A 15088-nucleotide genomic window follows, 5' to 3' on the forward strand; every position below is an offset into this window, starting at 1 on the left:
TGACTCTCCAAAACAAACTTGGTATTACCCTGTGTGCTAAAAATAAAGCTAAGAGTCAGGTCAAGACATCTGTTTGTTAAGTACAACCAATCTGAAGAGAATGGTTAGAAAATTAATTCAAATGGAACTTTAAGAGGCCAAGTCAAAAAGTACTCTTACAAAATTGTAGACACTTTCATTAAACCAAAATATCAGAAAGATTTTTACTCGACATATTCTTCACCTAGGTCTATATTCTTCGGAAGTGGTATTTCCATCTGTCATGTGGTGCCATAAGTTAAGTACTCGATTTCAAGGTCAGTTTCAACTTCAAGGAAAGCTGCTCTTAGGAAACCCTATACAGAGTTGCAATGAGTTGGGATCAACTCGATGGCACTTAACAACAACAACCCCTCTTCAGGAACCCTGGTAGCATAATGGATTAAGAGCTGAGCTGCTAACTGCAAGGTCAGCAGTTCAAATCTACCTGTTGCTCCCCAGGAGAAAGATGAGGCTTTCTGATCCTGTAAAGATTTACAGCCTCAGAAACCCTATACAGTGTCACTATGAGTTAGAAGTGACTCAACGGCACACAGCCAGCCAATCCCTCCTCAAAGAGCACTGCACTCTGTGATTTACATGATGTCAAAACAGCAGTTTTGATATCCCTGAAGGACCCAAACCATGCTATTTTCAGTAGCTTCGTCGGCATGTGAAAGTTGGACAATAAATAAGGAAGACCATAGAAGAATCAATGCATTTAAATTATGGATTTGTAGAAGATTTTAAAGTACTATAGACTTCCAGAAGAACAAAGAAATCTGTGTTGGAAGAAGTACAACCAGAATGCTCCTCAGAAGCCAGGATAGTGAGACCTCACGTCTCATATTTTTGGACATGTTATCAGGAGGGAATAGTCCCTGAAGAAAGATATAATGTTGGGTAAAGTGGAGGGTCAGCAAAAAAGAGGAAGATCCCCAATGAGATGCATTGGCACAGAGGCAGCACAACTGGACTCAAACAACAATTGTGAGGATGGTGCTGGGTCACGCAATGTTTTGTGTGTGTGTGTGCATAGAGCCGGTATGAACCAACTCAATGGCACCTACCAACAAAGGACACCAACATCTATCTAACATAAATTACAAAGGACACCAACATCTATCTACCATAAATTACAAAGCCAATGACAGTTGTTCTGCAGAGTTTCCAAGAGCTGGTAGGTTTGATCCACCGAGGCTGCCGTTACTAGTCCAGTACTTATCCTACAGCAACACACCACGGCTCAATTACAGTTAGGATATGGATTTCAGATCTCGGAAGCCAGAACGGTGAGACTTCTTCATCTCTCCTACTTCGGACATGTTATTAGGCGGGACCAGTCCCTGGAGAAAGACTCAACCTTGGTAAAGTGGAGAGTCAGCAAAAACAAGGAAGACGCCAATGAAACGTACTAACACAGCGGCAGCAGCGTTGGGATCAAATGTAAGAATTGAGAGGACGGCAAAAACACAGGCAGTGTTTCATTTTGTTGGGCAAAGGGTCACTATGAGGTGGAATCGACTCGACGGCACCTAACAAACAACACATATGAGGAGGCTTCAAAAAGTGCATGGAAAATTGAACTAAAAGATAGTGGAATCTTCCTGTGAACTTTCCGGAGCCACTTCATATGCATAGTGTATATGAAGGAGCTTCAGAAAGTTCTTGGAAAAATTCCATTATCTTTTAACTCCATTTCCCTACAAACTTTCAAAGCCCTCTTGTACATACATAGATTAATATGTGTTTAAATAAAAAATATGTGTCTAAAAAACATTATAATGTTTTTTAAGGCTATATAAAGAGAAGTTCAGCTGAAGCTTAATTATCAGTAGCTAAGCCATTCATGCTGTTCAGCAGCTGATATAAGGCACGCTGAATTCAGGTTACAAAATACAGTTTAGGAATGACAATGTATGAATGTCAATGTATAAAATAACTTGCTAGGGTCACCAATATTGGGATCACCTTCATATTGTTAAATCCAATTAACATTTCTCATTCCCCATCTTACTTGATCTCTTAGTAGCACTTGACATTTTGTATGCCCTCCATTAAATAGCTTTTCCCTTAGTTTCTGTAGCACTGACAGATCCTAGTTTTCTTCTTATCTATTTGGCCATTCTCCCACCATTTCTTTTGCCTATGCAGCCTTCTCTCCTGTTTTTAAAACACTACAGTTCTTTAAAGCTAAGGCATTAAAATCATCTCTTTGTTGGATTATCTTGATTTAAGTCATCTATTTCAAGTCCTTCACTTCAATTATCATCCATATGACAACGCTCCAATTTCTCTCTCATGTACAGAATTCTTCCCTTAGATGCAAATAATTGTCTTGTCAATCTCCATCTAGTTCAAGGACCAAAAACACAACATCTCAATCTACTTGATTCTGTTTCTGTCTGTGTTAGATTGAACTGTGTATCTCTATATCACATATCTCTTAAATATGTATGATGTTGTTAAATTCCATTGAGTCAACTCTGACTCATAACAACCTTATGTACAGCAGAACAAAACACTATTTGGTCCTGCACCACCGAATACCATACCATGTCCTCAGTATGTGAGGCTATGTCTCACCATTCTCCCTTCTAAGGAGCATCTGGCTGCCCTGCTTCCAAGACAGATTTGTTTATTCTTCGGGAGACCAGAATATATTCAATATTCTATGCCAACACCATGTGCATCAATTCTGCTTTGGTCTTCCTTATTCAATGACCAACTTTGAATGCACAGGAGGAGACTGAAAGTACCATGATCTGGGTCAGGTGAACCTTTGTCCTCAAGGTGACATCTTTGCTTTTAAACACTTTAAAATCTTTTGCAACAGATTTGTCCAATGCAATACATGAATGGATTTCTTGACAACTACTATCATGGATGTTAACTATGGATCCCATTAAGACAAAATTCTTGACAACTTCAGCATTTTCTGTTTATCAAGATGTTATTTATGGTCCATATTGTATTGCTGTTAAGTGCCATCAAGTTAGTTCTGACTCATAGAGACCCTGTATAGGGTTTCTGGGGAGTGGCTGGTGAGGCTGAACTGCGGGCCAGGAGGTTCAAATCAATCTTACAGTCAGGCACATGAACATACAACGCCACACCAGAACTCCATATTACATAATATACATAATTATATATGATTATATATGACTCATATAATATACGGAGTCCTAGTGTGGCGCTGTGGAATAAAGCACTGGACCATAAGGTTGGTATGTATCACAAGGTCAGTGGTTCAAATTCACCAGCCGCTCCTTGTAAACCCTATACAGGGTCACTATGAGTCAGAAGCAGTGCTGCTGTTTACAAAAGTCAAGTCTTGACAAATGTAGGCTAGAGCTATCTTACTACTGATCAGAGCTGTTTCTATGACATTCTACTTTTTTATAAGCCTTCTGAGCTAAAGCAGAATTGTCAGTTTTAGATATTTTTCTAGAAAACAGTTAAAATAAAAAAATGGTAGCAATACTGAAATAAAAGAAACAACCATACATAGATGAATTTTGAGAGGAATGTCCACTAACTTCATAATCCACGATGGAAACTGGAGACACGGCATCTTACAACGCCATGTGCTCTGCCCTTCAAATCAAAACAGTGAACACGCCCTGAAAAGGGCAGCGGGAAATGTTTACCCTGTCATACTCTACCTGTCCCTAACTCCAGGAGAGGAGAGCTGAAATGCCCAGAAACACAAGCAGCCTAACCCTCCCCACGGAGAACCATCTTTTGAAAAAACAAGACATACGTCTGCACCTGGCAGTGCTACTTTTCCCAGATATATTCAGAGTCAACAAATAGGGTTCATGATGCAAAAGACAGGAACACAAAACAACAAAATAATAAATAAAAAAAGGAAAACAGAGTAACAATAAACATAACATGGATAATAACATGTTTCAAGCTCTATTATCAAAGATAAGAACAATGGACTCAAGCGTGGCAACAGTAGTGAGGTTGGCCCAGGATCGGGCAGTGTTTCATTCTGCTGTGCATAAGGTCACTATGAGTCGGTACCAACTCAATGGCACCTAACAACAACAACATACAATAACACTTAACAATAAAATAAGAGAAAGCATGTTTTTGTACACACACATATGAATGTATGTGTATGTCTTTACATATGTAGATGTAGATGGATGTGTGTGTTAGTACTATGGACATTTATCTCTAGCTCTGAGAAACTCCCAAAGGGGAGTATTTCTCTCAATGATAAAATTTAACAAAGTAAAATCCACTATGTACACACACACACACACAGGTGCCACGCATTAAAAAGATATAAGGGAGTTACTTTTCACTGATTATAAATACATAGTTAGGAATCTCTATAACCCTAGAAGTCTAACATCAAAACTCATGTATCAGGTAGTGCTGTCACTGTTGTTGTGTGCCATGGAGTCAGTGAAGACTCACAGTGACCCTGTATAGGGTTTCCAAGGCTTCAAATCTACACAGAGCTGAAAGCCTCATCTTTCTCCCATGGAGCAGCTGGTGGGCTGGGACCACACACCCTGTGGTTCACAATCTAGTGCTTATTGTATGGAGCCACTATGCTCCCAAAGGATGGCTAGAAATCCAGTAAATATATTTTGAAAAATACATGATTTATAGTGACATAATTCAGTCAATGACAGATCAAGAAAATAAAAATAAGAGAGGAGGGTTTGCTAAAATAATGCTAATTGTTAGCAATATAAGAACTCACTGCCATGAGTCAACTCCGACTCCAAGGCACCCATCGTGGTTGTTGTTGTTGTAAGCTGACTTTGATTGGTTCTGACTCATAGTGATTATGTATAGAGTTTCTGAAGCTATAAGTTTTTATGGGAGCAGAAAGCTTTATCTTTCTCCTGTGGAGTGGCTGGTGGGTTTGAACTACCAACCATGTGGTTAGCAGTCCAATGCATATCATACAGAATCACTCCCTACAATGACCCTATAAGACATAATAAAACTGCCTCTTAAGGTTTCTGAGACTGTAAATCTTTACAGGTGCAGAAAGCCTCATCTTTCTCCTTCCAAGTGATTGATGTGTTCAAACCGCCAACTTTCTGGTTAGCAGTTCAACACTTTACCCATTGTGCCACCAGGGATCCTCAATTAGCTATATAAACTAAAAACCAAACCAAACCCACTGCCACCAAGTAGACTGCAATTCCAAGTGGCCCTACAGAGGGTTTCTGCGACTGTAAACCTTTACAAGAGCAGACAGTCTCATGTTTCTCCCACAGACCCGCCGGCAGATTATAACTGCACAAACTATTAATCTTAAATTCAAAATATCTACTAATGTTCAATGGTATAACAACATCAGTAATACTTCAATGAACCATATTTTATCAACATAATAAAATGAGAAGTATATTACTAAACAAAACTTTCTTGCTTGAAAATTTTCAATTATTCTTACAATGTGTTGTTAAGGCATGTCAAGTCAGTTCAAACTCATAGTGACCCTGTATAGTGTTTCCAAGGAGCAGCTGGAAGGTTTGAACCTTAACCTTTTGGTTAGAAGCCCACTGCTTATCCTACACTACCACACAAGGATGTCTTATAATTAGCTATTTAAATATCGCTTAAAGGAAAACGATAATAATAAAGTCTCAAATACAGACTAATTAGAAGGAAAATTTGTTAAAGTTTTGTAACATAACATATGGGCTGATGCCAAACTGTACCTAGAGGTAAATTCATAGCTTTACATACTTTCATTCTGAATGCAAAGCAGAAAATGAAGCATCATACTGAATAAGGACTCAATGACTATTTGAGCATTCACAAATTAATATGATTAATTTTGCCTTACAGCTTTGTAATAAAAGTAAAGCTTAATCAAAAAACTAGGCTATAACAATTGCTTCACTAATTGGAAAAATAAATAAAGCCAACGCCTCACCACAAACTGTAATTCAAGATATGAAGTTTATTATCTAAGAGTATAAATAAAAAATCAGGAGTCATTAAGGAAAATATTAATAAAATGATGTTCAAAAACAACAATTTTTTTTTTTTTAATGAAGGCAAACAGACCACAAAAACATCCTCTACAATGGAACATTATGCTCGATATATTGAAAAAGGGCTCACATCAATTAATAAATAATACCAAAATCTCAACAGAAACAGTAAAAGGGTATTAGACCATTTGTTCATACCCATACACACACACAAATTTACCCTCACAAGCAATAAAAAAGGAGTAAATTAAATGTCATCTCAGCTATTAAATTGTCAAACATAGCCTTTAAATCATTGATACTCTGTCTCAGTAACATTTACATTGTAAAAATTCATCACTAACTTGATAAAGGTTATAAAATGAAAATATTTAAACCATAAAGTTTGCAAACTGAGGTGATGACTTGTCAAGAAGCAAAGCAACTTATCAGGGAAGTGCTAAAAAGTAGGAGAATCTCCCCAGCAAACCAACAACTGTAATCTATGCATAGAAACAGAAGAAGATAGAGGTTTTTCTCTGATGCATGCCTAATACTAGAATTTTGGAGACAGCAGAAATATTGCAAAACAGTCTTGGATAAATTCTTGTTTGCGTAGGCTTAATAATGATAATAATAGTTGAGAATAGCTTACAAAGTTTACTTTTTGAAAGACCTTTATGCATTACTATTACATACATTAAGAACACATTCCGCCCAAGAACACACTCGGAAGACCTTTGTGAAACACACTCCTCAGCTAGACATCACTAGTGTGAACTCCAACACTGAGATTTCACCAAAACCTCCCTCCTGTTTCACCTTAGGCCTGGAAAGCAGCTTTCAGGCTTGCCTCACTCACCTATATTTCCTTCCTGTGGTTATCTAGTGAACAATCTGTAGTTTTATAACGAATAAATGATAACAATACTAACATAATTTCATAGCCTGCAGCACATCACCTAATTATTTCTCTTTTGCAAGCAGTCATTGTGTATCAAAATTGCAACTGATTTCATTTTTCAAGAAAAGGAGCAAACACCAATATCACTTAATCCATCTGAGTTCTCATTAGGACAATTCATTTCACCATCCTAAGTGCTGTGGTCTCAGGACATCACATAGAGGGATAGATAAAATCAGTTGGAACAACAAGCATTTTTCCCTGAGACACTGTTTTAAGTCTAGTCTGATGCTTTACTTTACTGTGTGGTTTTTAACTCTTCTCCCCAGAGGACAATGTATTCCATATTATTAAAAGCCACAAGCAACATCACCCCTGCCTTCTGTGTTTGTACCGTAATTTACCAAAACCCAAAGAACATAAGGCTAAATTAATCCACACATCCAGTGAAAACACACAGGCAGAGGAAGCCAGGCACATTGTGGGGCTACTGCTCATCCATCTCTGGGTTTGGTAATGGCTTTGGGGAAATGTCACTTTTAAGTCACTGGTTCTACCCCAACAAGTAGCAATATTTTTATGATTTTCTTTAAAAGAGAGACGTAAGACCTAAAGTTTCAACACATGTTTAGCAGCACTTGTTTCCACAGAATAGAAGGCCCTTCCAACTTGTGTTTATATAATCTTTTCTCTACCTTAACTGAAGCTGTCAAAGACTTCATTTTGCTTGGATCCATAATCAACACTCATGAAAGCAGCAGTCAACAAATCAAATGATATTTTGTATTAAGCCAATCTGCTGTAAAAGACCTCTTTATAGTGTGAAAAGGCAAAGCTATCAGTTTGAAGATTATGGTGTGCCTGACTCAAGCCACTGTATTTTCAATCACTATATGGTGGTGGTGGTTATGTACCGTGGAGTCGGTTCTGACTCATAGCAACCCTTTACAGGGTTTCCAAGGAAAACTGGACAATGGATAATGAAGACCATAGAAAAATCAGTGCATTTGAATTATAGTGTTAAAAAATAGTATCGACAGTTCCAAAGACTGACAGAGAACAAACAAATCTGTGTTGGAAGAAACAGCCAGATGCTCTTCAGAATGGGTGACGGCGAGACTTTGACGCTCGTACTTTGTATGTATTACCAGGAGGGACCAGTCCTGGAGAAAGACATCATGCTTGGAAAAGTAGAGGGTCGGAGAAAAAGGGGAAAACTCCCAGGGAGACGGACTGACATGGTGGCAGCAGCACTGGGCTCAAACATAACAACAATTGTGAACATAGCTCAGGACAGGGCAGTATGCCATTCAGAGCCAACTCAACAGCACCTAACAACTACCTTAGTCTCATACGTTTTTTGAGACATTTTTGAAATAAGACACTTTGATATATTGAGCCCTGAATGCACCCGATCTTGTCTGATGTCAGAAGCTAAGCAGGGTCAAGCCTGGTAAATACGTGAATGGGAGACCACCTGGGAATACCAGTGCTGTCTGTTTTTAAGGATTCCTGGTGTGACGCTGTAGGATCAGCAAAGGACTATGAACCACAAGGTCAGCAGTTCAAACGCACCAGCTGCTCCTCAGAAACTCTATACAGGGTTGTTATGAGTTAGAAATGACTCGACAACACTTAACAACAACAACATATATTCAGCAGACATTTCCTGAGTTCTTGCACACCACAGGATGGTCCTGGATACTAATCTAAAGGTGGGTGACTATATATATATATGGTGGTGGTTATGTGCTGTGGAGTCGGTTCAGACTCATAGAGAGGCTGTAGATCTTTACAGGAGCAGAAAGTCTTATCTTTCTCCCGTGGAACAGCTGGTAGTTTCAAACTGCTGACCTTAAGGTTTGCAGCCTGATTCATAACCACTATGCTACCAGAGCTCCTTGACTATATATATAGTGAGTCAAAATTGTCCACACTCTAGGTGTAGAATTTATTTTAATCAACTTTTAAACAACAAAAATACATCATCAATATACTTTGACCATCTGTCAACAAGTTTTCATGTAATTGTTAAAAAATGTTGTAGATTGAACTGCAAACCATAAATTCACCACTGTTTTCACTTCGTCATCAGAGGTGAATCTTTGTCCTTGAAGGGCTGCTTTCAGGGGACCAAACAGGTTAAAGTCTAATGGAGCAAGATCAGGGCTAGAAGAAGGATGCTTTAACAGCTTAAAACAAAGTATTTGCAGAGTGTCAACAATGTGGGCAGAGGTGTATGGATGTGCATTGTCACGCAAGATCACAAAGTCCTTGGATAGCAGTCCTCTGCTTTAAATCTGAAGTTAAGGCTTCAGCTCTTCAGTGAGCATCTCACTGTAAAGAGCACTGTTGAAGGTTGAACCTTTCTCCGAATACTTTTCCAATACTCTCAGTGGGCCCTTTGGAATCCCAGAAAACCACAAGCATCAATTTTCCAGCTGATGGTTGACTTTTAAACTTTTTCTTGGTCAGCAATTGAGGATATTTCCATTCCATACTCTACGGTTTACTTTCAGGCTCGTAGTGATGAATCCATGTCTTGTTACAGTAACGAGTCTTTTTCACGAAACTTTTACCTTCCTTCCAGTATTGGTCCAAATTTTATATGCAGATGTCCAAACGCTTCCATTGATGCTCTTCCATGAATTGCTCCGGTGGCCTTTTCCCACACATTTTTTGATACCCAAGTCTATCATGGATTATTTCATAGGCAGAGCCATGGTCAGTTTGCAAGTGATTTGCCACATAATGCACTGTCACTGGTCTATTCATCAGAATCATTTCATGAACACGCTTAATGTTGTCATCAGTCTTAGATAGGGATGGGCATTTTAATACAACCAGAGTGTGGGCAAGCTTTGACTCACCTCTGTGTGTGTTTGTATATATCTAAATTTAAATACTTAGAAGCATTTAAACGATCAGAAGATAAAAAATAGGAAAGACTACTAGAGAAATAAAAGTGCTCACTTAATTGTAGCACAAGATATCATAGGGAGAGGTGTACCCAAAAAAATATACCCTTGTATATTAATCCAGTTAATACTATTTAACAACAATGCTCTTCTCTAGATCCATTTTGCTTTGGAAGCTTACTGGCCTACCATTTGCAATTCCAGGATGTTATTTTTACACATTTCTCACACTAAGTATTAGCATAGCAAATCATGGTGTGAGTGATTATTATATGAAAAGGTTTAATAAGGTACTGTTGAGTGTGATTACAGTTATAAGGCACACAGAAACCAAGAGAACACAAATATATAAATCATATGAAAAGTTCTTAGATACCATTTTAAGTTCTGTAATTCCATTTTCATTATTTCTTGTTGAAAACGTTAAGAGTTGGCTTCTTAGCAACAAATTAATTGGCTTTTACTGAATTAAAAAAAAAATGATACTGACGATGAACAGAGTAAACATTGACTAGAAACCCCAGACCACTGGCTAAATAAAACAATTACCACATGACATCACAGTCACCTGAAACATAGTCACAGGCTGAAACGTGCAGACAGGAAACCCGCATTCAACAGAAGTGGGCAAACTTATCTTCCTGTATGGTGGTCATGAGTTTTATCAGATTCTTCCTGCCTTTCCACCACCAAGAACCCCTTTTATTGTTTTCCAAAGTTTGCATTTTTCTAAATATTTGACAAACTGCCTTTATTAATCATAACTAGTTTGCTCTCATTTCAAAACTGATGATCAGACTCTGATCCCACCATAACCAATGCTCTACAATTACCCAAGGCTTACAAGTATGGCTATGTGGTGCTGAATGGGCCAATGGTAACCAAGGTAATAAGCATTAGCACTACTCACTCTTAGTCATCTTACTGGAGAACTCTGACACTTCCTCCTCACGTCAAGCTGAGGTCATGGACATGCTCACTTAGGTGGTGTGGCCACCTGGCATGGGGCTCTGATCATATCATCTGGTCTGCGCACACCCTCAGAGTTCCCTGTAAAGTCATCAGCATTGACCAGAGAGCACGAATGGCATAATATGCTGACCACAATTACTCTTCTGTGTTGAATATTGCTATACGTAATATTTCCAAGAGTAAAGAAATGCATGGTTGGTTAACATTAATGTAATGCTATTAATCTTTCTCAAGGAGCCCACCACCATAACCTCTTACTAGCTTTGTGGACCTACTTTTAGCCAAGTGGTGGGGGGGAAAACCCACTAAAGCTCTGCTCTGTCCAAAGAAGGCAGTAGCCTTGATAATAGAGGGTTGTAACTGATGTGAGCTCTGAGTCTTTAAGTTTCTGATCTTACTGTTCAGCGCCATCGAGTCAGTTCCAGCTCACAGCAACCCTGCATAGGGTTTCCAAAGAGTGACTGGTGGGTTTGAACCACCTACCTTGAAGTTAGCTGTCCAGTATTTAGCCCACAGCGCCACACCAGGACTCCAAGTGTCTTATCTAGTTGTGATTAAGTTTTTTTACCTCCAAGATGAGGGCCCTTTCTTTCAAAACTAAATTTCTGACTTTCCAAATTCTAAAAGCTGAAGAAAAGTGAATAGGCAGCGATCTGCATTTCAGTGACAACAATTTAAGCTATTAAATCCTTTTTACTAGATGTCTTACTACTTGAAGCTAGGGAATAAAAATATACAATGGATTAGTGATTTTGCAATTATCCTGTTACTCCTTTTATATAACCCAACTGTATGTATGATTCAAGACTTAAAGTAAGCTTTTTGGCATTAATTATTGGCTGTGCATCAAATTCAAATGAACACAGTTAAATTCCCACATCATTTTGTCCTAGGGGGAAACTTTACTGAGAATTCTCCAGTTCCCTTAAGCAAACAGCACATTAAAAATAAAAAGGGGAGTTTGGGGAAGGCTTTTGAACAAGTTTTGGATAAAGTAAATACTTAAGTTGTTATGGGACCTCCTGTTTAATAAAAATGAAAATGATTCACAAAAGCTAGTCTGACATCTCTCCACTTATAGAAAATAGAAATTACCAAGCATTCTAAATATTCTTGCATAGAATAAGACATGGGGGCTTCAAAAAGTTCATGGATAAATGGAATTAAAAGATAGCATTTACTCACAAACTTTCTGAAGCCCCCTCGTATATGCAGTGTTTTGCATTTCTGATGTTGTTATGTGCCGTGGAGTCGGTTCCAACTCATAGTGACCCCGTACAGGGATTCCGAGGCTGTAAATCTTTACGGGAGCAGAAAGCCTCATCTTTCTCCCACGGAACAGCTGGTAGTTTCAAACTGCTGACCTTGCGGTTCACAGCCCGATTCGTAACCACTTGGAATTATTTGGGCTGGGATACCTAAATTAGGAGCCCTGGTGTGGTGTTGTAGGATAAGAATTGGACTGCTAATTGCAAACACACCAGCAGCTCCTCAGACACCCTATATAGAGTCGCTATGAGTCAGAACCTACTCAATAGCACTTAACAAAAACAATCACTACCTAAAAGATTTAGAACAATAGTTTCCTCCATAGCATTATGAATGCACCTGTATGCCAACTCAAATAATTTCTGGAGACACAAACATTTTATTTAAACAGGAGGAGTCAGAGAGATCAGTGCTGTTTGAATAAGGAAGGGAGTTTGTTTTATTTACAAAGAGCAACAAGTGCTCCTAACACTGTAAATAAATTCCCAGTAAATGACTTTTTTTAAAAAGATATTTTTAAGGATAATAGTCCAAATAAAAATCTCCCTTAATTTCACCAGGCATTATTTTCATCCCTTAAGGCTCTGAGACTATGCTTAAATACCATATGGATGATTAAACTGGAGACTGTATGACATTCATATACTTTGGTGGCAGTGGTGGTTGTATGCTGTGAAGTCAGTTTCAACTCACACGTACTATGTATAAGGTTCCAAGGCTGTAAATCTTTACGGGAGCAGAAAGCCTCATCTTTCTCCCCCAGAGAGGCTGGTAGATTGGAACTGCTGAACTTGTGGTTAGCTACCAGGGTATATGGTCATAAATCAATATATGTCAAAAATTACATACACTTCGTTTAAGAATGACTATTGAAGTTGACAGCTGGCTTGACCTATACAGTTGAGTCATTAACAATGGTGACTGCTTGGCACAGATTGGATTGGAATGTACAGCACTCACTAACGGTGGCAAAGGGACCATAAACTTCATGCTGTTGTTGTTAACAAGTATCGTCAAGTGGGTTCCAACTCATGGGGACCCTGTTTTAGGGTTTCTGAAGTGGGTTTGAACAGCTGACCTTGCAGTTAGCAATACAGTGAGTGGTACACCAGACAAATTCCATAGGGCATGCAAAATTCACCTGGAGGAATGGTGTCTACAGCATGCCAACTGGGTATGGAACTGAAAACGCTACTCGGACATTCTTCTGTCCTCCAAAATGAGGAGGCTGCCTAGAAGATTCCAAGGTCTCGTCAATTCCAACATCCTCTGACTCCATGAACTAAACTAGGTGAAGGAGGAGGTTACCTGGAGGCTCTGCCTGATTAGCTGACAACAAAAAGGAATCATCCCATAAACACTGCCATTAAATGGCGACTGGTTCCAATACACTGCCCAGTTTCCGCCCGTCAAGGCAAAGAGGAGTGAACTGTTTCACTCAGATCTATAGTTACATTTCAACAAGAGCATTCAAAGGCTCTCCAACTTTCTAAAAATGGCTCAGATTCTGGAGTTAATATTGCAGAAAACTAATAAGCACCTGTGCATCTCAGTATGCCTAGGGCAGAGGACAATCTCTCTGGGTCTCTCCTCTTGCTGAAAACTGAGACTATTAAAGATTTCTGCAAAACCTTTCAGGTTCAACATTCTATTTTAAACGATTTCTTAAGACAATTTCCATTGTAAACATTTACCCAATTAGAGCCATTTACCTTCTTTAGGTTTGTCTGCTACAGAACATTTAGACCTCTGGGGTCTTGTGTTAAAACTAAAGTTGGCACACATTTCATGAGAAGCCAACCCCTTCCCTCTTTAGGGAGAAAGAAAAGAGAGAAAACATTTGTTACAAGTGATTATGTACCAATCTTTTATTCTTGTATTAACAGTGGGGTGCATTAGGCCTACCCCAGAGCACCTCCACAAAGCTGCATACCTTATGTTTGGATTTGATACTATGTTTGTTTAAGAAACTTGTCAATTGAACTTTGTTTTTTATTCCCAGAGAATTTCAACCCGTTTACCCTACTGGAGAAAGTAGTCAGACAGCACCTGTTTCATCTAGTGGTTCTGTTTCCAGACACAGCTCCTGTAATACCCAGCCAGGCTAGGTGGCAGGGGTGCACCACCCAGTCAGGCTAGGTATTGCTGGAGCTGTGTCTGAAAAGAAATGAAAGTTACAGGGAGTTGTATTCTAATCCGGCTAGAGTCCACACTGCGGGGAGCAAGTCCCTACTCGGTGGTGGGCATTGACAGTCCATCTTGGTCTCACGGATGATGTGTCAACTTCTGTCAACCAAGGGGAGAAGATGTAACATTTACAACCCGCTCCCGGCCAGCTAAAGCATCCTCTGCCCACCCCCGCCGCCCCCAAAAGATGCCTTTGCCCTCAAAGCCTTACAAACACACCGTGTCCTGCGCCTAGCAAAAGGACTGTGACCAGACGGTCCCGCAGCTCTCCCAGGAGAGAACCCAGGTAGAAGTACCAGCAGGAAGCGCCTGCTTCAGCAACTCACCTTCTGCTGCCTCCGGGCCATGTCGGTGGGCTGCTTGGCGTTGAAGGGGTACGCGATGCACCGGACCACCAAAACATAGAGCTGCAAGCGAATCCGCCGTTCCTGCTCCTCGTCCAGCTGTCGCTCGGGCTCATCTCGCCCCTCGCTCAGCACCGAGGGACTCGGACTCCGGGGTCTGGCCACGCCGCTGCCGCCTGAGCGCCCCACCGTGTCCCGCCGCCCTTCCCGAGCCGGGGCCGGCGGCGGTCGCTGCGGGCCGCTGGCCGCCACCAGCACATCGCGGCTCTCCTCTTCCAGCCCCTCGTCGGACTCCTCTTCGCTGGAGGACGGGTCCAGCATGGTGATCGGGGGGGCCTCACCCCGGCGACTGCGCCCTCGGGTCCCAGCGAGCGCGGGGCCAGCAGTGTGGCCGCAGACCGAAAGGGAAAGTGGCCGGGGCTTTCCGGACACGTCGAGTTGGAGACCGGAGTGTTCTTACCACCAGGGCGCTGGGGGCGGGCAGGAGCCAGAGAAGCGCCGGGCGGGGGAGAGGGGAGC

The 15088-nt window shown here is 40.4% G+C and overlaps 1 protein-coding gene across 7 annotated transcripts in view; it reads right to left on the reverse strand.

Annotated features, from left to right (window-relative positions):
* Nucleotides 1-14892, reverse strand: part of CADPS2 (Ca++-dependent secretion activator 2) — a 613140-nt gene extending 598248 nt beyond the window's left edge. For 6 of the 7 annotated variants that reach the window (XM_006859330.1, XM_006859327.1, XM_006859329.1 and 3 more), the window contains exon 1: nucleotides 14552-14890. In XM_006859330.1, the coding sequence (XP_006859392.1) occupies nucleotides 14552-14890 (339 nt within the window). Of the gene's footprint in view, nucleotides 1-14551 lie in introns of all 7 variants that reach the window. The other variant, XM_006859326.1, reaches the window with a different exon arrangement.
* Nucleotides 14893-15088: the final 196 nt, after the last annotated feature.

Source organism: Chrysochloris asiatica, unplaced genomic scaffold, assembly GCF_000296735.1.
Source record: "Chrysochloris asiatica unplaced genomic scaffold, ChrAsi1.0 scaffold00032, whole genome shotgun sequence".
In the NCBI taxonomy this organism is placed as follows: domain Eukaryota; kingdom Metazoa; phylum Chordata; class Mammalia; order Afrosoricida; family Chrysochloridae; genus Chrysochloris; species Chrysochloris asiatica.